This window comes from Vanacampus margaritifer, chromosome 18 (assembly GCF_051991255.1).
Source record: "Vanacampus margaritifer isolate UIUO_Vmar chromosome 18, RoL_Vmar_1.0, whole genome shotgun sequence".
In the NCBI taxonomy this organism is placed as follows: domain Eukaryota; kingdom Metazoa; phylum Chordata; class Actinopteri; order Syngnathiformes; family Syngnathidae; genus Vanacampus; species Vanacampus margaritifer.
The window spans coordinates 7,824,599-7,845,726 of NC_135449.1; the positions used below are offsets into that span (position 1 = coordinate 7,824,599).

Sequence of the window (21,128 nt, forward strand, 5' to 3'; positions counted from 1 at the left end):
GGATCTGCCTCAAGTGTTGTTATTTTGCATATTTATTATTACGCCACATGACTGATGTATGCTATATTTCCAAGGTGCCTTTACAGTTGCCATTGTCAACATTGGCCACTAGAGGGAGACACGGAGCTGTTAAAAAAGTACACACCCCTGTTCATTTGCCAGGTTTTTGGATGCTAAAAAAAATGAGACCAAGTAAGTCCTTACAAACGAAAGCTCAGGAGTTTCAGATTTTCATGACACTTTTTTTTTTTTTCCCCTAGCAGAAGCCTTAACGATTGGTGATCGGACTGCTATTTGGAACTGATCATACCACCACCAGCCCCAAAAGTGATACTGACACTGCTATGCTTCACTGGAAGTAAGTTTTTTTTGTTTTTTTTTTAATGTGAGCCCTCAGACAAGATGGAGGGAATTCCGAACAGTTCAAAATAGTTGGTATTTTCTTCAATCTTGCTTGAAAGCTAAACGGAGATGACAGGAAAAGCCTACTAGAACATCTGAAATTTACTTGCTGGCAATAAAGGGCACTTAAAATTATGATAGATGTATGCCCAATTAACATGAATTTGTTGTAGGAGGGTGTCACTTCTCAAATGTTTTTTTTTTCTTTTCAAACTTAAGATGTAGGTCACAATGGTGGAAAAAAATTCTATGAAATGAAAACCTGGCACTTTAACAAGGGTGTGTAGACTTTTTATATCTGTCTTTAAAATCACAACTTAACACTGATATTTAGTGGATGCCAACTTTCAAACAAAAATTCCCAACCATCCCAGTGCTTATCCTTAAATGTAATACAGTACTACTTTATCAAAGTATGATTTATTTTGTTTACTTTACATTTTATGTGCTCTTGTTTTATAAACATTCTTATAGGCTTATCACAAATGCACTTCCTATGGAGATTCTCCTCTCCCGACCCCCATTTTGTGCGCTTCACAGCATCTAGCATTGATTCCCGGCTCGTTCCCTTCAAATCGAAACGACTGCACTTCATCATGAAGTCCTAAGAAAGCAGAGTGGACTTCCATCCTCTGCTGCTACCTGGCCTTTTTGCTCTCCGCGTTGGCCCAAGGGTTCGCCGTGGTTCGGATGAAGTCATTAGCGATGACCCGCTCGTCGCCCAGCTTGCGCGTGCAGCGCTGGACCGCTCGCAGGATCTTGACGAGCCTGCGGTCCAGGGCTGAGAGGTGCGATTCGGTTAGGATGGGCCGCAGGGGGTCTTTTTGAAGGGACTCCCTCATCACGTCGCTCAGTCTGAAGTGAGGTTGGGCCAGCAACTGGAGTCTCAGTAGAGTGGACTGCTTTATTCTGTGGGAGAGAAAGTAAAAAAAGAAGCAAGTAATATAATTACAATATTAACTCATTCACTGCCATTGACGGCTATAGACGTCAAAAATTCATTTGAACTATTTCTATTAGTTTAACATTTTTTCCACTTTTGTTAACAAGAGTATGAAAACCTTGAAAATATTTTTTTACTGTACATTTATAACAAATATAACATTTGTGATTAATCATGAGTTAACTAGTGAATTCATGTGATTAATTACGATAAAAAAAAAATTATTGCCTGACGCCCCTAATTTTTAGGAATCTTTTTTTTTTAAATCACATCAGGCGATTAAATTGTTTTAATTGTAATTAATCGCAAGACTTCAATAGTTAACTCATGATTAATCACAAATTTTATATTTGTTATAAATGTACAGTAAAAAAATTTTTTCAAGGTTTTCATATTCTCGTTAACAAAAGTGGAAAATTTTTTAAACTAATTGAAATAGTTAAAATAAATTTTTGACATCTATAGCCGTCAATGGCAGTGAATGAGTTAATGTGAATTTATACATTCATTTTATTATTTCTTTTAATTTTATTTATGTATTTACTTATATTTATTTCATTTATTTTTTGTGTATTTTTTATTTATATATAATTTTTCTTTTTTCTCTCTGTTTTTCTTATTTTAACTTTAGTGGGGACGATTCACACAATGAAATTTAAAAAAATACGGTACAGATTTGTTTATTTGTTTTTATTTATTTGTTCATAAAGACTTCACTGGGTTTATCTCCAGCTACCCTAAAAAAACACTGAGGGGAAGTGTTATAGAAAATAATATTATTTTTGTTTTTACTTACATGCAACACTGCAATAGCGGGGCAAGAATAGACATCTCATCTCGACTGTGCTTCCCAAATCTACAATCACATATGACAGACACCATAAAATAATGCCACTATTTATTTATTTTATTTTTTTTTATAAAAATATATTTTTGGTCTTACCCTCTTGCATTGTCCAAGTGAAGAAGAAATCCTTCATCGCCAAATTTGGTGAAAATCTCATAGTGGTGTCGGTCCATGTTACCTAACAAGGTATGAAACATCACAGAAAGTAGTGTTTTTACTATGTTTTGTTTTTTTGCGTCCAAATTTTAAATTCAAGTATGTGTGTTGTGATGATGTAATCATTTATCACAATAACAACCCACCCATAAGAAAGTCAAAGATGGACATATCGATGATGTTGAGGAGCCGGTTGCCCGAGTTGTAAGGATAAAGTTTCTTTACGGTGTCGCAGTAGGACGGATTCACCTGCCACCTTTTCCAGAAAATAACAAATATTCCAGAAATGTTTCAGTTTGGTTGTTTACGAGGCGGATTCTTACTCTTCCTGTCCGGTGAAGGTGTATGAGCGTATCCAAGGGTTGGGGATGGAGATGCGAGGAGCGATGCTGAGGCCGGGAAGGTATGCGGAGAGGGAACCTTCCAGTAGGTCGGGGCTCCCGCAAACTGCATATTCCGTCTTGCATACGTACAGACATTTGGCAAAAAAACAAGTGTTGATTGCTGCAATGAGAGAAAATGAAAAAAAAAAATTGGCATTGTTTAAATGCTGTAGAAAAAATCCATTGATATGAATGGAGACGTTCTATCTATCTAATCTGTATTGCTGTTGTTTGCCCACTAGATGGCGTCAATTCCCCAACGAATATGATGCACAGTCCAATAAGAAGCCAAGTAAAAAATAAAATTAAAAAATAAGTGTCATTAAACGTCAATAAAAGTAACCAAAAAACATAAATATCGCATTTACATTCTTACACTAGACCACCAAACGGTTTTTGTTTTATACCGGGTGAGGTGAAGAATACAGCCCGGCTATCTCGCTATCTAGCTATCTAGCTGTATTGCTTTTGTTCACCCACTAGATGGCGCCAATCCCCCAATGAAAATGATGCACAGTCCAATAAGAAGCCGAGTTAAAAAATAAAAATAAAAAAAAGAGCGCGAGAGAGAGGGGAAAAAAAGTCACGAAACGTCCATAAAGGTTCCCCAAAAACATAAATATAGCATTTACATCCCTACACTAGACCACTAAACGAGTCTTGTTTTTGTTTTATACCAGGTGAGGTGAAGAATACTGCCCGTAGGTCGTCATTTCGGGTCATTTGGAGTACTTCGCCGGTGAGGTTGAGAAACCTGCCAACGACCGGTGGAACTCTTCGGAAATCCAGGATCCTAACAGAAAAATCCACAAAAAAAACAAACAAACCGTAAGGTAACCCTCATGACTTTGTTTTATTCTCTCATTTTAAATGAACATACTTTCGAAAGAGGTACTAAAAATGTATTTCCTGAAGAAATGACAGTCTTATTTTGAAATGACAAAGAGAAGAAATGAAGTCACAGTAAGTGAGGCGATATGGTCTTAAAATTAAAATAAATAACATTTTATTCACAGAAATCCAATTTTTTTAACCCCCCCGGTTACACAATAATAGACAATAAAGACCATAATATAAGAAGAAGAAAAAAAGGAAATAATGTCTCTTTTTGTCACAACGTATACCAGTGCAATTCTTAACAAATGAACATTTAAAATAAAAATACTTTAACATAACATTGCACCCTTCCTCATATGGAGTTGTGCAGGTGAAGCAAAGCGACCTGGGCACAATATTTGTAGCTTGGAAGCACATACCTTGGGTCAATAGTTTTCAATAGTTCCTGCTTCTTAGTGGGTTCGAGTTTGAGGATATGCGTTTTTGCCTGCATTGAAAAAGTCCTAGATCTCTGACTGCAGCTCGTGAAAAAGGGAGCAAAAAAATGTGATGCTTTAATTTTTTTTGTTCAGTGTCACTAAGTCTAATTCAATGCTTCTTTCTGTATCCCATCCAAAGGGCCATTCACTCCCCCCCGGGCCACATTTTAGTCATTGATCAAACAATTCAAGTGTGACGCTGGAAGAGCGCGAGAGATTGTGAGCGTTAATGAGAAAGTCCTCAGGCAAGACCGAGAAATACAGTACAAGAAAATAAGAGTCTTACAGAGGGAACATTTGTTTTAAGTGAGCTGTTTGCAGCATAATAACCGTCTGGCTGGAATTGTAGCCGCAGAGTGTTAAAAAAAAAAAAAACGATGCAGTGAAATGTGTGTATGTGTATTTTATAATCCATGGTTAGCTTCAGCTGTGAAATTTGTGTGTGGAGGTTCGGTACCTGTCCAGGTGAAAGGCAGCAATCTCTGCATTGTGTCTCTGGACATCCACGAAGAAAAAGACGTCATCTGGCGTCTCCTCGTCCCTCTGCTGCCTGATACGTGCACAAAGTCATCATTTGCGAGTGTGCTCATGAAGATCTTTAATGAGGCTGAAGTGGATGCGAGCTCACCTCATTGGCTTGAACATGGCCTTGCCAAAGTCCTGCATCTTCAGCGCCAGTTTCAGGTGGTGTCCACTGGGCTTCACCACTGGATAGATAGACAGCAACCATAAACCCTAAAACTTCTTAGAAAGGGGGCACTTTTAGAAACCTGAAAAAAAAACCCTGATTAGTGTCAACATTTGGTACATTTGGTGTCGGAGTTGGAGGATTTGTGGAAAGTATGCGGTGACACCTGAGGGTTGCTGGGAATTAGTTGGTTGCATTCTGTGACCATTTGGCATTAATAATTAACAGGCACTGCATAAAATCCCTTTTTTTTGTGTTTACAAAGAGGGTCAGTTGGAGATAAAAAGCGTAGTTGAGGAACATCGTCACTAGAAGCCGAGATTTAAGTCTCAGATGGTTATATGTAATGCTGTATTAAGAAGGGTTATTATAGTTAATGAAAACGATAAAAAGGATATGTCAAATCGGTAAAATTACAGAATGAACAATACTGAGCTCTCCAGAAAAAAAAAAACTAAACAAAAAAAACTAAAAAATTTTTTTTTAAAATGATAACTAACTGGAACTACAGTTTGCATTTATATAAAATGTCAATTCATTTTATACATGAGCTTTTAGTTTTTTTTTTATAAATATTTTTTTTTGGGGGGGGGGGGCATTACAGTACAGTCGTACAGAAGAAAGAATGTTGAAAATTTGTGAGGGAATTGTAAGCTTTTGCTTTGTGTTAAACTCCACAAATACGCCATATACATAAAAAACTAAAACTAATGCCAAAACTAATAAATCTAAATTAAAATGTAGCGTTTTTGGAAAAAAAAAAAAAAACTAATACAAATGAACCTGCTCTAAAAATGAATTAAAACAAACTGAATTTAAACGTCAAAAGGAAATAAAAACTAACTATAACGGGGGAAAAAAAACATTAATCAGCGTTACAGTACAGCATACAATAATATTAATCCAAGTCCTTTGTGTAAATACAATAAATGTCGTAAAATATTTCAGCTAATATGATTAATTCAATTGTACTTATAAAAATAAAATGTTGAGCTTCACAGTAAACCGTGAATAGAAAAAAAATATCGAATTGATGCTTTTTCCTTATAATTGGAATGGAAATATCAATCTTTTTCGGACCCCCCGCCCCCAATTGTTTTGGGTTTAAATAATAATAATAACACTGTAAAAGATTGTACTTGTATTACATACAATAATGACATAACAAAATACAATATAAAAAACAATTACACATTTAGCCACATTTTTGTTGTTGTTGCTCCAATTCAATGTGCATGTTTCTGCTCCTTCTGGTGTGTGTGTACGTTTGGCCACATGGGGGCAGTATAGTACAGACACACATTTTTTTTTACAACTGACTCAGTAACCTGCAATAATTGTTCTGAAAGGATAAGGAATGTGTGTGAGTAGTATTTATGTTGCTCCAGACTAAATGGCAAAAAAAAATTACAATGTGTTGTCATTTTTGTTGAATATTTAGCATAAACGGCATGAAAAAGTTTAAATGGACGTGAGATTAGTTGTAAATTTAAAATGTTAACTGACCTTACCTTTGGTGCAGTCACACGCGCCTTTCAGGGCCTTCTCATCTTGAGTGTAATCTGGAACAAATTCCCATTATTACCACAGTGGCGACTTTAGAACAAGCAAGAAGTGAGAATTAGTCACCTGCGTTGACCACTGTCATGTCGTGCATGTCCAGGAGCAGCCGTGCGATGGTGGGGTCACGGCGGGAGTACAGAGCGTGGCGAGTGATCCCCGCGTGAAACTTGAGCCAGTTGGCGTTGGCATCGAAGGCCACTTGGTGTTGGATCACGGTCATGTTGGAGGTGGCCGCAGCTTCGTTGTATAACTTCATGTGTCTGACCGAGAGTGGCACGAGGTAAGTCGTTTAAATGTTGCACTAGGGCAGAAATCTATGTAGCCTCAGTTAAGCCCCTCCAGCATTTTTTTTATATTTTAAAATTTATTTATAAATTATTTTTACAATTTCTGGAAAGATATCATTTGTACAAGGTCATTCTATTTAATTATTTTTGTTTAATTGTTACCCAGAAAGCATCTTGACTGTTTGCTGTCATTTATTTTGTGTTGACTTTCTTTTTATTTTAATTTTTGTGTGTTGATTAGGTACAGATATTATATAAGTTTTCTTCTTTCTGTCTCCTTTCATTTCCTTTTCTTTTCAAGAAAGATTTTTTATTTTTATTTAATTGAATTTTTTTTGTAAATTGTAAAAGAATAAATAAATAATAATGGATGCTCATTTTAAACATATTTTTTTCAAATTTTATTATATTTATATAATTAAGCAATTTTAATAAAATAAAAATGTATTTTTGGTAAAGCAGTTTTTAAAATAATTTGAATAATAAAATCATGAATTCCAATATCATTAAATGGATCAAATATTTTGATATAGTTTATATTGCTTTTCTTTTTCATGTAAAATTGTTTATTTAAATAAACAAACAAACATTTATTGCTCATTTTAAATGGGACTGTTTTAAATTTCATTTTAGTTAATCAACCAAAGAAAAGTATTTTTTTGTAAAATTGCAAATGTTTTCAATCTTCAACTATTTTTTTTCTTTTTCTATATATATATATATATATATATATATATTATATATATAATGTAATCACAGCTCATGGTCATTTTAAGTATTAATTACTAATGAATTTTATTATTATTATTATTATTATTAATTAATTAACCAATAATTTACCAAAAAATAAATAATGGTTATTTAACTAATATTTGTATTTTATGTAAAATCATTTAATTTAATAATAAAATAATGAATGCCCATCATAAATGTTATTCTTCATAATTAATTTATGTATGATTCATTTAGAATGAAGAATTACATAGTAAAATGCTCTTTTGCTTTATTTACTGTTTTTCTACTTTTTACATAATATTCTTTATTTTAATAATAAAATAATTTGTGGACTTTTAAAATGACTTACTAAATTTGATACAATGGAAAAAATATAGCTTTTTTTTGCTATTTATTTTTGTAAAAAAAAACAACACAACAACCCCAACTTATTATTATTATTCTAAAAATGAAATTATTTCCTACAAAAAATATTATTCTTCTTTTGTTCCTCTATCTGTCAGCAATGTATGACAGCCGGAACAATTAAAATTCTCTTCCACTAGATAGCGGAATGCACAATTAGCCGTGTTTGTTTGTGAGCAAATTGTGACGAAATGATCATTATTTCAGTATACTGTTCATTTTGTGACATTGTGGTGAGATTTTTTCCAATGTAAAATGTGTGCCTTGACTAAATAAAGGTTGAGAAACCCTGCCATAGGGTCTACTCCTGATGATGTAAGGTCACCATGTCAATGATAGACGATATTCTCTTGTATTACTGATTTTGAAATTGTCATTTGAAACGGCAGTCGAGAAGGAAAAATAGCCATAAAAGTAGAGCCTGACTGCTCATAATTCTTCTCCCTTTCCACCTCAAGGCTCCAAAAATCTCCCAATCTTGCTGAACGAGGGATCTCAGAATAACATGTTTGCGGCTGTGGACTCGGAATGACGCACGTTTCAGCGAGTGTTGTGCCTTCATCGCTTTGCCCCCGAAGCAAACACTCGCTCGCTATTGTCTGCGCGATTTGACAGCTGCGGGAGCGCATCTGTTATCATAGTATTTATATTCCTGGCCGCCTGCGTGCGGTGGGTTGAACGGCCGTAAAATCAGCGACTCTGCCCCTTGACCACAAACACGCCTTCCAATATGATCGCTTGCAACAACACGTGTGGCGGGGGATTCTTCAGTAAACGCCTTCAAATAACCTTAAAACCAATTGGTTGAGTAAATACTCTGTGCATGTCTAGACCCAGAGGTGATTGCATCATTTGGGACCAGCAACAGAAAAAGTTCTATCCCCTCTGAGCTTCCGTTTAGACTTCACCTGATCACCTGATCTGAGGAACTAATCGGGAACCTCCTACTGAAAACCAAACATGAGTTCCAGTTAAGAAGGTAGCAAGGAAAAGTTCAGTACAAACCATTTCAGTGAAACGAGATCATTTGTTATTGGGTTGGGTATCGTAGCTCAAAGACACGGACGGGTCAGCAACCTTTACTGTCAAAAGACTTTGAATTTGACCGTAGCAGAAAAATATGCAGCTTCCAATACTTTCAGATTCACTTTCTTCTACCTTTTGTTTTTTCTGCCTTTTTTTCTATAAATTTTTTGAAAAGTTGTTTTTTTGTGTGGATATTTTATGGTAATTTTCAGGATTTCTTCTTTTGTTTTTGGACATTTTATACTTGCATTTCATTTTCTTTTCTGCCTAAAAAAAATATTATTAATTTTCTGACTTTTTTTAATTGATTTATTTTACAATTTTGTGAACATTTGATGATCATTTTCGGGATTCCTTCTTTTGTTTTTGGACATTTTATACTTGCATTTTAAACTTATTCTTTTATGCTTTTTAAAAATGTAGATTTCTTGGACACTGTACTGCTTTTTGAACATTTTTCTTTTTTGCCTTTTTTAAAATTAAACTCTAACATTTTTGGCAATTTCATGGAATTTTATGGTCAATTTCTGCCTTTTCTCCACTTTTGGACATTTTATGGCAATTTTCAGTATTTCTTCTTTTGTTGTTATACATTTTATACTTGCATTTTAAATGGTTTCTTTTCTGCTTTTTTTTTAGAATGAAATGACTTTTTCCCCAATATTGTGAACATTTTATGGTGATTATTAAATTAATTTTCTAACTTTTTTGGCAATTCCAAAGACATTTTATGGTATTTTGGGGGATTTCTTGGAAATTTTATTGTTACTTTTTGACCATTTTCTTTTCTGCTTTGTTTAAAAAAAAACAAAAAACTCTCTGACATTTTTGGCAATTTCATGGAATTTTATGGTAAATTTCTACTTTTCCTCTTCCTTTTAGACATTTTATGGTCACGTTTGGAAATTGTATAGGTAATTATTAAAAACTTTTTAATTGACCTTTTATCTCTCTTTTTCGGACAATTTGAAAATCTGGACTCTGACATTTTGGGAATATTTAATTATTCTTTTTTTTTTAACTGAATCGTTAATTCACTTAAAGAATATTTTATCTAAAAAATAAAAGTAAATATGTAAAAAATGTAATATTAATTTCTATTTTCTTTTTTGGGGGGAGGTCCACAAGGAGCCACAGGAGAGAGAGTAAAGAACCACATTTGGCTCCAGAGCCGCAGGTTGCAGAACCCTGCTCTAAGATAGAAACTCACCTTTCCCAACGTGACATTTTCTTCCTGTTGTAGTCCATCAGCTGGTCCGCCTGGAGCAGTTTCTCCTCCGGTCCCAGCGCGGGGTTCCGGACGTTATACAGAGGATGTGCGAACAACCGGTCAAGCTTGGAGCTCCCATTGCTGAGTCCAGAAGGGTCCGCATCCTGGAGCGTGAACGCAGTCCAGTTGGAGAACTGACCGGGCAGGCTGAAGTTGCTACGGCGACACGGACAAAAGTGCCTCCCTCCTTCTCCGGCGTTCCTCAGCTTTGGCAGGAGGATGAAGTAGAGGTCAGCTGAGAAGATGGCGGTGATGGTCACGGCCAACAAGAGACGGTCTTTTCTCATTATTGAGAAAGGAAGAGGAACAAATTGACCAGAGGGGCTCTCTACTGCATGGTTCGACGCTGCCGGAGCACTCGGTCCCTGTGCGCCTTCTCCGGCAGTCAGCGAAGAACTGAGAGCGAGCGTGTATCGGCTGGGCTGCTTCCCAAGAACTGCTGCACTGACAGTGGGCGAGCGAGAGACTGTGTGTGCATCAGGGAGCGAGAGAAGAGAGAGAGAGAGGAAGGGGTGGAGGCGCCTGCGTGCAGGTATGTAAACACAGATTAGGAGCCTTCTAGGGGCGGGTGCATCATTTGCAGTCCCACAGTGGGGTGGGGATCCGTTTTGCAGGTCTGGCAAGTTTGGCTTGTTTGTAGTAATTTGCATGTATCTATGTTGGTTTTCCAACATGCTTGTCTTGGATAATATTGCAGTGGTTACCGTACTTTTTGGGTCCAGGGACCAATTAATCATCATGTCCATCCCTAAAAGTCAGTACTGTAAACGTGGCCCGGTTAAAATGGATATTTGACGTCTATAGCTGTCAATGGCAGTGAATGAGTTAAAAAAATAAATAAATAAATAAAAAGGAGAGTGGTGATAATGACATGTTGACTCGGGAAGGCTGCCAAATAAATGATACTGAGCTCTCCTAAAAAAAGAAAAAGAAGAAAAAAGAAAAGAAAAAAGGCAGTAAATGAGTCAGGGGAATATCTCTCTCTCAGATAAAATATGTTTCAATACTCACTTTGTCTCAATACCTGGATGCGATACGATTAGAGGACAGTACATTTCTGAGTGGAATGATTTGATTGGACGCACTCGCATCTTGAAAATGTGGACTCCAACATTTTTTGAATATTTAACTATTCAACATAAATATCTATGATCATTGTAATGGAAAGGAACTGAAACCCATTAAGTTCAGTCAGATTAAATGCAATACCTACTTGGGGTGTAAATCTTTAACTGGCTCACGATTCGATTCGATTCCGATTTTTGGGTCTGCCATTCAATTCAGAATCGATTTTCTGATTTAGAATTATTTAGATTTAGAGCAATTTTTGATTCAAAATGATTTGATTGGCAATGATTTCTGCCTTAATTTGTAGATGTGCAAAGACTCGTCATGATTTACTCCAGTCTGACTCGCTAATGCTAATTAGCGCGCTGCTCGCGGCACTTTTATCAATCTAAAGAACGGCTATTCATACAAAGCATTTCCGGATTGTATACAGTACAGAGAAGCATCTTAAACATCTTGCTCACCAGCATTGCTCTTCCTACACTGCAAAAAAAACAACTTGATTGCGACTTTTTCTTTCTACTCTCTAATGTGGCTACAACTTAGCAGTGTATCAGAACGCGTGGAACCAAATCGTGTACAACATGAACAGCGCTCCCAATAAAGGCACACACAAACAAGGGCAAGACAGTATACAAAAATTAAATAAAATCAATTTGGGGACTGAATCGTACTAATGTCAGTGTCGCCAACTTAGCGATTTGGGCGTTATAGTGAACCTTTCGTTGTTCATGGTGATACGGACCGAGCTCGATCTTGTGAAACTCCGCAAATAAATGACATGGATCTCAGATTTATGTGATGACACGTCAGAATTTTTAGAGCTTTTAATGGTCAGGAGGAGTAATCCACTTTTTAAAAATATGACACCATCATTTATTGCAAATTATTCTTCCATCGTCTCCATAGACCTCATTACATTACAAAAAACGCAAACTTTTTTTTCCCCAGGAATTAAAAAAAAAAAAAAAACTAAAACTAATAAAAAAAGACCAAGCTGGAAAAACACATAGGCATGTTTGTTGTTTAACTTCAAGTACGGCAACAAGCAAAGAAAACATCACGCTGCCTTGCTCACAAACCACCTTTTTCTTGACTCACCCCCCGCCCTCCCCACCCCCCGCCACCCCCCAGCAACCCCCCCGGCCTGATTCTTATGAAAACACTCAGCTTGTTGGCTCCATCTACTCGTTTTTCAGCTCTCGGCTCCTATAAAACTGAGGTAATGAAGATCTCGCACAAGGCGTGCGCACGTGTGTTGTTGCGGTATTTCGGAAACATTTTGTCGCCTGTTTGGGTGTTTGCGCGTCTGCGCGCGTGGGCGTGGGTGGAGTAAAAGCCACACGTCAGTGTCTGGGAGTTGTTGTAGTCTTTCTGGAGGGAAAACAAAAGTGAGAAGCCGTTTGCTAGCATGCCATTAAAGCAGATCAGAGGCTTTCAGATTAGATTTTGATCTTTAGTGGAAAATATGATGCTAAAATTGTCGTTGAAGGGAACGCCCGCCTGTTGAGAGAGTTCTCATCGAGCACCCATTAATTAAGACTAAAATCTAAATTATCATGTGATTTATGTGTTTACGGAGAGGGGGGGGAATTATTTTTTTTTTTTTGCGTATTTATGCTCTCATGGAGAATCTAATTTGTAGCCAAGGGAGTTTTTTTTATTTTTATTAAAATGAATTAGATTGACAATAATATAAAAATTAACAGCAGTGATTTGGCAAACTTTAACTGACATGCGGACAAGTGAATTCAGCAATTTGTTTCTTTGTATACGTTTCAAGATAATTGCTGAAAATGTGCAAAGACGAAGAACTACTTTGTATGTAGTTCTATGCCTACACCCTGAAAATGCATCTTCCCTTTAAATGGCTACTTTAGAGCGCCTCGTTGTTGACCGTGAGTGCGCGCAGCCAATGGAGAGAAAGGTGGAAGGCAGGGGGGAAAAAAAAGGTCAGACTGACGTGGCTGTTTTAGAGTGCCTCGTTGTTGCATTATGGAAAAGCCTCTATGAAGTAGCATCCATTTTTCAATTTTATCTTTAAATTTCGAAGACATCCTCATTTTTACTTTACAGGGACTTTAAGGTAGAGTGTTTATTATTGTTTTACTGTTAACCATGTTTGGCTTTGTTTAATACTTGCTTAATACTTAATATAGATTTTTTTTATATAAAATTCCGCATCAGCCTTCACCATTTTTCTTTTTATAAAAGTAACCATTGTTAACATTGCAAAAAAAATATTGTTGCTTGTACAAGTAATACAGGTTTTATGATGCAGGCCATTTGACCCCGAAGTGAATTATTTTTATTTCCTGTGGGTGGGTCTGCTGTATTCAATTTACCGTTACAAATCCGATAAAAAGCAGTTCTTATGGCTGAATCTTTAAATGAGCTGGAAAGGAAACTCACTTTTCTTCATCTTTGGCTGCGGATAAATTTTCACCCGCCTGAAGACGAATATGAGAAAGGAAGGTTTTGGACCGCCTCGGTAGCGTCATGCGTTTTTTTATGAATAGCGTATGAAGCGGAGACACATCCCCATCAAAGCATTCCTTACATTTCCCTTTGACAGAAGATCTTTTTCACGTCCTTTACAAGCCCACAGCAGTCGGTCTAGACGACTGGCACGCTTGGCCGCAAACTCACGGCGTGGCAGCAAATCACAGTTTAACAGAAAGCAATGAAGACGCATGCGTGCATTAGAGGAGCCCGGCCCAGACAATGAAAAATATACCGCGTATGGCCGCAATTAGAGGATTTTCGCCACATCAAATGTGCCTAAAATATAACTCGTTCCTTTTTCTTCCTTTCTTTGCTGACAACCTTCGCCAAACAGTGGAAATCTGCAGCCACAGTCGTCGCCCAAAAAAGTGAGTGGGCCACTAGCTTGGCACATTCCTGCAGACTTGATAGAGCCTTTTATAGAATGTGCAGAAGCCCAAACCTGCACACATGGCAATTATTCATACACAGAAAAATGAAAATCGACTTTTTAGAGATTAAAAAAAAAAGGTACCATGCAGTTATTGGTGGAGAGATAAGAGTTAACAAAATACATAAATAAAGTGAAAATATTTTAGTTAATGAAATTGAAAATAGGCTTTTAAAAAGAACCGAAATGGCATTCTGTTTATAACACAAATAAAAAAGGACTATAATTATCGCCCCAAAAAAAAGTCTGGGGTACATTGCAAAAATAAAATAAAAAAATAAAAACCCAACAAAAAAACTAAAACTAGTAAATCCACAAACAAAAGTTGTTGTTGGGTGGTTTTTTTTGGACCTACAAAGCCTACTCTATGAAAAATAAAGAAGAAAAATGAAAACCTGAAAGTAAAAATAAAGAATAAAAAATAATAAAACCTAAAACTAATAAAACCACAAACAAAATTAAGTGTTTTTTTTGGGGGGTTAAACTAATCCGTAAAAACAAAACTAGCACACACAAAAAAAACAAAAAAAAATTAAGTGTTGGGGGTGGCGGGGTATACCAAACCCATTGTATGAAATTAACTAAATGAAAACCAGAAAGTTGAATAAATAAATAAATAAAGTAAAATAGAACTAATAAAACCACAAAAAAAGAATTGGGGGGGGGGGGCTTCCAAACCCACTCTATAAAATGATAAAAGAAAAAAAGAAACACAGAAAGTAAAAAAAAAATAATCCCAAGCTCCTCAACCATTTGCTATTCTCTACACAACACGTGTCCAAGACAGGTAAACAAACTGTTTGTACGACTGCCATTTAAAAACATCTGCACCTCCAGATGTTCTTGACTCAGCAATATGCAGAATTCCTCAGGCTAGAAGGTGATTAAAAGGGAAAGTTGAGACCTTTTGTTTGTGTGTGTGCTCAACATCTGTTGCTGCATTACCCTCAGGTTAAGATTGTTCCTGCGAAGTTTGGTCCCATGGGTTGAGCAACTCATTTTACTTTCGGTCCTGCTGCTTGAAATGTATCACTTCAGCATACTTCCTTGACACCAATTCCTATTTAGGCATGTCGTGTGTGTTTGAGAACGAGCACAACATTTTTCAATCTATTTGCGTACTACACCATTTTTTCGAAACGGATATTTTTTGATCAACCTTTTGAAAACGCAGGCTGAACTGAATACGTTAAATTATAACGTGAACCCACAGAAGCTTCTCTGTTCCGCTGCCATAAATGCAGCCAAACATTTGCTACTTCAACTACCGCTTTCTTATTTGTGGTTCCTTTTTATATCCGACATGTGTCCAAAAAATGTCAAATTAGTGAGCCAAACCCGAGTTTATGAACTTTAGTCAATCTTAAACTTCTGTAAAAAGAGTTAGAAACTGGGAGTTTATTTGAAGGATGAAAAGTCCTGGACCTATACTGGCTATAAAAAGTCTACACACCCCTGTTCAAATGCCAGATTTTTCTCACGGAATGGACAGACATGACACGGAAGTTGAAAAACTGAGAGTCTTTATATAGAAAAAAAAACCTTGACCGAGAAACCTCGGCTTAAAAACCGGTTCCATTCTATATGACGGAATAAAGGCGTATATGGCGAAATAAGAGTGACAAAAAAATTACCTAAATACAGGACCATAGCAATTGACATCATCACAAGGCACAAAATAAACAAAGTAAAAATAAATACCCGACATTTGACATGCCAGTTAAATAACAAAAACCTGACATTTGAACCCGGGGATAATTTCCCCAATTACTACCCAGTTCCTAGAAAAGCTGCCCACTGATCTACTACTGCCCTGGACTGTATAATTTGATATCCTTAACATCTGTGTGTTTTCAGTCATTTTTAGCATTTATGACTTTGTTTACAACCAGATTGTATATTGTTGCCACTGGTGGTTAACTGTTAACCCTCGGTTGGCCCAATAAAAACACCAGTCCGTTTTGGTTTCCCCTGATGTCTTCACTATTAATACATAGTTGCAACCACGGAAATTTCAAGTATGCTCTTAAACATTTAGTCCTACTTGAGCCGGACAAACTTCTGAGGTTCACCTCCGGTATGTTGTTGGCTCGGTGATGTTCCACATCAAGTCTTGTCCAGAAGAGGCCGTGAGGACACAAGCGTGTCTCTGCCACCTCAAAGATGGCCGCACTTGCTCTCTTCGCCTCGTGAGCTTTCCAACAATGCACCACTGGCAGTCATTTTGTCACAGTAATCCGCAAAAGTTCACTCGAGGCAACGGGTCTATTCTAAGTTGTTGAAGGCGAGAGAGGATTTTCATACAAAAGATTTTGGATTAAAAGTGCCAAGAAGAGTCCAGCTGCCTCAATTCAACTTTTGAGGATGAACTTCACTTTTTTTTCTGATCCGAACTCGCAATCTCCATCACAACCAAAACAAACAATGCTACAAAAGGCCTTTTGTCAAATCCTAATCAGTTTCACCATTGCGCGTTTTTGTAGAAATACTGATTTAGTCGTGTTTTGTCACAATCCCGTACTATTTTTCAGACCGTGAATGCCTCGTATTCCAACAGTTTACTCAGACGGAGCGGTCGCAGGACACCAAGCCCACACCGCTAAACACAGTTCTGGAAAGGGACATAACTGTGGTTTAGTGGAACGATACCGGTTCAGTTCAGGCTAAGTGTCACTGCTGTTTTTAAAGTCCATCTTAAAGGCCCGTCTACACCAAGTTTGCATTTTCTGTTGTCAACACCGCACCACTGACAATATGAATGATGCTAATGTTAGCGGATGCTAACTATTAGCTGCTGCATAAACATCAAAAGTCAGAAGTGAACTCAACTGTATCTTGAGTCTCCATCTCGAACATACGTCAGTTTACTTGTGTTAGTCTGCAGACGATGCAGCGGACGGCGCGCCATCCTCCAGATAATGACCTCTCCGTCGTGACTCGCCATGGCAACGACCCCCAGGGACCGGCAGTGGCGCACGGCCCGGATGTCGGATTGGCGGACAGTTGCTGGGATTCCGCGACATGTCGTCATTTAAATGAGGTAGGGTTGAGAGATTTTGAAAATTAATCTAATTGTGATTCTTATTTATTTATTTATTTATTTATTTCAATATCCTACTCCCTTACATGCATACATGTTTTGGTCTTAGCTTGAACTAAAATAAAGGCAAATAAACCATAAAGTAAGACGCAAAACAGTTCTATGTAACAATATGTATCTACTTGAAACTGTGGCGTAAATGTAAGTCAATAAATCTTAAATCAAATTACAATATTAATACCAACATATTTATCTTTTAATTTATTATGATTTTTTTTTAACTTATTACAATAGGTGCATTATTACATCAATAGAGTCCAATTGTTTTTCAAAAGCAAATACTTATTTTTTTTAGAAGATTGTTCTGTTATTTGGTTTTGTAGAGATCTATATTTTTTAAAATGTTAATTTTTTTAAATATGACTTTCTTCCTTAAACTTGGATTTTAATCTCATATTATGATTTAATCTTCTTCTTTTTTGGGGGGGGGGGGGGGCAACTTTATGCTCATGAGATTCTGACTTTTTAACTTAACAAAATATGGCTTTACTCATGTAAAGATAATGACGTTTCAGAAAAAATACAATTTCATTCTCATAACATTGACTTTGTTTTTTCCACAAAAAATTGCAACTTTTAATGGCTAGGACATTTAGTTATATAACACAGAGGGGTGGGGGTGGTGTAATCCCCTTTCAGGCCTTCCTGGATCCAAATATCTTTGAGACCCCCTGTTTACAAATACAAAATAAAATGCCTATATCGTCCATACATTGGCCCAAAACTTTAATTAATTCATCAGTTCTTGTTGAACTGTGGCATCGCTGCTTTTTTTTTTTTTTCTTTCTTCCTCCACTCAAATTCACTGATGCGGTTAAAAACCTCTGGGCTAAAAAATTTGCAGTCATCTTTTTCAAATGTACTCTTGGAAAGCTCAGCATTGTCGATGCCAGTGAAATACTGCAGCAGATGTGATTCAGCACAAACTTCCTCCATCTCACCAAGTGTGCGCAATAAATGTATTTTTTTATCATCCTCTGAAATCACCTTAAAAGCTAATCTCTCAGTCTGCAGCTTTCACGGGCATTAAAATGCCTCCTTAAAAATGTCCAAAATAAGACGCAAATGAAAAGCAGGTTTCTGGATTAAAAAATAAATAAATTTTTTTAACGACTGTCAACCTTGAGGGAAGGAATCTAACCACAGAAGAATTATTCTTCATAGTTGGAGACGGGAAGGTGTAACACAAGAGCGTGAGGTGATAAAATATGCACATCTGCACAGCCAAACTTCGTGTGTTTATGCTGGCTCATACATCATTGGATTCAATGTGTACAGAAGACGTGGGAGTGGAACTCCTCGAGGAAACTACTCCCGTAGAAATGTACTGTATGTGTGACATGCGTGAGGTCGATTTCATATTTCGGATGCACAGCATTCAGTTGGTTGACAGAATGCACAACAAATGTAAACATCTGGGGAAGAACTTTTGAAAAAAGTAAAAGAGTGTTTCATGTGTTGGGATCATGCGCGCGACCTCGTGTCACCCGCAGCTGCAGTGAGGCATTGTTGCTTTTGTTTTGGCTCCCTGAATAGTTCAAACATTCCGTATGTAGAGGTTTTATGCATAAAATATGGGATCATTTTTAGGAGAAAACCGTGCAGCCTGTTGGAGTTAACAACAACAACAACAACAACAGAAATGAGACCCAGTGGCTCCATTTTGCTTCCTTTGCAGAATCAACAGTACTTGCAATTATAGCTTTTGACAATAATGCTGTGTTTTTAATGTTTAAGATGTCTTACTTTAATTCTTAAGTTCACACGTTTTTATTACTTTGGCGTCCTCATTTAGCTCCGATATTAGAAACGGTGTGGGATAATAAAATCAAGAAGTTACGTAATAGTCCAGGGAGAACTTGGCCTCTGTTTTGAGCTTTTGTAAATTGATTTATAAGAGATGACCCCTCGAAATGAGGTCAGGATCACCTGGTGCGGCGGAGCGCGTTGACATAGGCCCCTCTGACCGCAGTCTGATCGGAGCTTTCCAAGAATTCCGCGTTATTGTACAAACTATCTATTTCCATACGTGTGTTTTTTACCCAAAAAGGGTTATAGGTCACCTCTATGGGGGTGTGTAGACTTTTATTTTATCCACATTATGCTGCTTGTGCCTCCAGATTGGATAAAAGTACATTTAAGCCCGGAGAACCCAAGAACCCTTTTCTTCTTTGGAAAATTATGAATTATACATTAAATGACTGCTATAAATTCACTGAACACCAAAATATGTTTTTTTCAATTTTAACCCTTTTTTTTAACTAGCTCAGAGTTGCTAATTTATCAAAAAATATATATAAAACATACTCCTAGGCATTCTGCAACATGATATGAAATAGATAAACAAAAAAACTAAAAAAAAAAATTCCATCTGATGGTTTGCTGAGAAGATGTTTTTGTTTGGATTGATTTCCAGCTCAACAAAACAGCATGTTGCCAGCCATCTTGTCACCACCACTCTGGCTCATGTAAGTGCAATATTCATCCACTAGATGGCCCCATGCAGGGGTCAGAAGTAGCACTCTGGACTTTTGAAGTTAAATGTGTAAAAAGAAAAAAAAAAAAAGGTCTTTGTTATTTGAGTAGCAGAATTTATAGGGGCCAAATTTGACCCCGTGGGTTCTCCAGGATGGCCTTAAAAGCCAGGATGATTATTTGAAATTGGATGCGAAGCCGCAGGTCGGGAGTGATGTGGTGGATGGCAGGGAGTTTCCGCTGATAATACGGGCGGAAGAGTTTGGGAGAAGCTGTAATTTGAGTGACTGATGGGGCAGACCAAACGGAAGAAAATTGCGACAGTCGAGATGGGAGGTGGCGAGGCGACAGGCCGGCAGGATGGCAGCGGTGCGGGAGGTTAGGGATGGGTGGAAGTGATTAATGCTTGGTGAATGGAAGTAAGTGGAGCGGGCGCTGTTATTTATGTGGGCTCGGAAAAAGGATGCCATCCAGATTCTCCTGTGGGGATGGGAAATTGGTGGAGTTTTCAAGTGTAGCTATTTGAACAACATATAGCATGGCCAAACCTATGATGACATTTTGAAAGAAAGTGTTTGATTTGTATGTTTCTCACGGTACTTATGTCTGCAATTTAGGCCCAAAATAGCAGCTTTCTTTTATTTTAATGACATTTTGTGATAAATACTTCTGAAACTACTAAGCTTAAATTGCGCTTTTATCCACTCAGCAATTGGAATGTCTAGTGGGATACAAGAGAGTTAAGTAAACAGTCCCTCACAAACAGTTGAAAAGTGACTGCAAACGGTGGATTCGTTTTAAATAACTTTGGCGCCCCCAAGTGGAGAAATAAGGCAACACAACCTCAATTTGACGTCTTGAACTCACAACATCAACTACCAACATGAAGATGATGTACAAATGATCTTCAAGTAGGGTCCTGGTGGGAGTTGGTGATGATGAGGAGGAAAACAAATTCAAAATTGGATTTTAAGAATCAACAGCTCCATGTGGTGGCCCGGTTGTCCAGGAGATGAGCGATAGTAACAATGAGTCACATGTCCGAGCATTGAGGCCTCAAATCCCGGATGTGAATGAATGAGTGGCATCATCATGCCAATGGAAGCATAAAATAAAATGTTTAGTGGTGGACAAAAGATGCAGTATTGCTGTTTTTTTTTTTTTTTAAATCTCCAAAGATAAGAAAAAATGATGTTATTGTGATGTATTACTTAACATAACTTTGGATTCGTTTGTATCCTTAAAATAACTATTAGAGCCAAAGAACATGAAATATTTCTCACAGGTATATCAAGGAAAACACTACCTATACACACATCCTACACAAACTGGTCATGTAACACTCATGTGTAATATTTGAATGCAGAAAGAAACTTGGCAGGAGTTAGAAGAAGTAGAAGAAGAAACCATGAATTTGTCTCTTAGTCGTCCATATGTGATGATGGTTACATATTCCTTTTATTTATATATTATTATTATTACTCAAGAGCCTTGAAAACGTAAATAGGCACCAGAGCAGTCACGTGACC

General features: G+C 37.1%; 1 protein-coding gene across 1 annotated transcript; it reads right to left on the reverse strand.

Annotated features, from left to right (window-relative positions):
- Positions 1 to 14: 14 nt before the first annotated feature.
- fam20a (FAM20A golgi associated secretory pathway pseudokinase) lies at positions 15 to 10,460 on the reverse strand. Its single transcript, XM_077550044.1, has 11 exons — positions 9,962 to 10,460; positions 6,365 to 6,558; positions 6,247 to 6,297; positions 4,676 to 4,754; positions 4,505 to 4,597; positions 3,409 to 3,524; positions 2,672 to 2,852; positions 2,495 to 2,604; positions 2,289 to 2,370; positions 2,142 to 2,201; positions 15 to 1,311 (listed from the first exon to the last, which is right to left on the reverse strand). The coding sequence occupies exons 1-11, from the start codon at positions 10,306 to 10,308 to the stop codon at positions 1,041 to 1,043; spliced, it is 1,584 nt and encodes a 527-aa protein (XP_077406170.1). The 5' UTR covers positions 10,309 to 10,460; the 3' UTR covers positions 15 to 1,040.
- Between the last annotated feature and the right edge of the window lie 10,668 nt (positions 10,461 to 21,128).

Coding starts and splice junctions, on each gene's coding strand:
- fam20a (XM_077550044.1), bottom strand. CDS start 10,308: ATGAGAAAAGACCGTCTCTTGTTGGCCGTGACCATCACCGCCATCTTC. Junction 2,371..2,494: donor CATCTTTGACTTTCTTATGG/GTGGGTTGTTAT, acceptor ATACCTTGTTAG/GTAACATGGACCGACACCAC. Junction 2,202..2,288: donor CACTTGGACAATGCAAGAGG/GTAAGACCAAAA, acceptor ATGTGATTGTAG/ATTTGGGAAGCACAGTCGAG.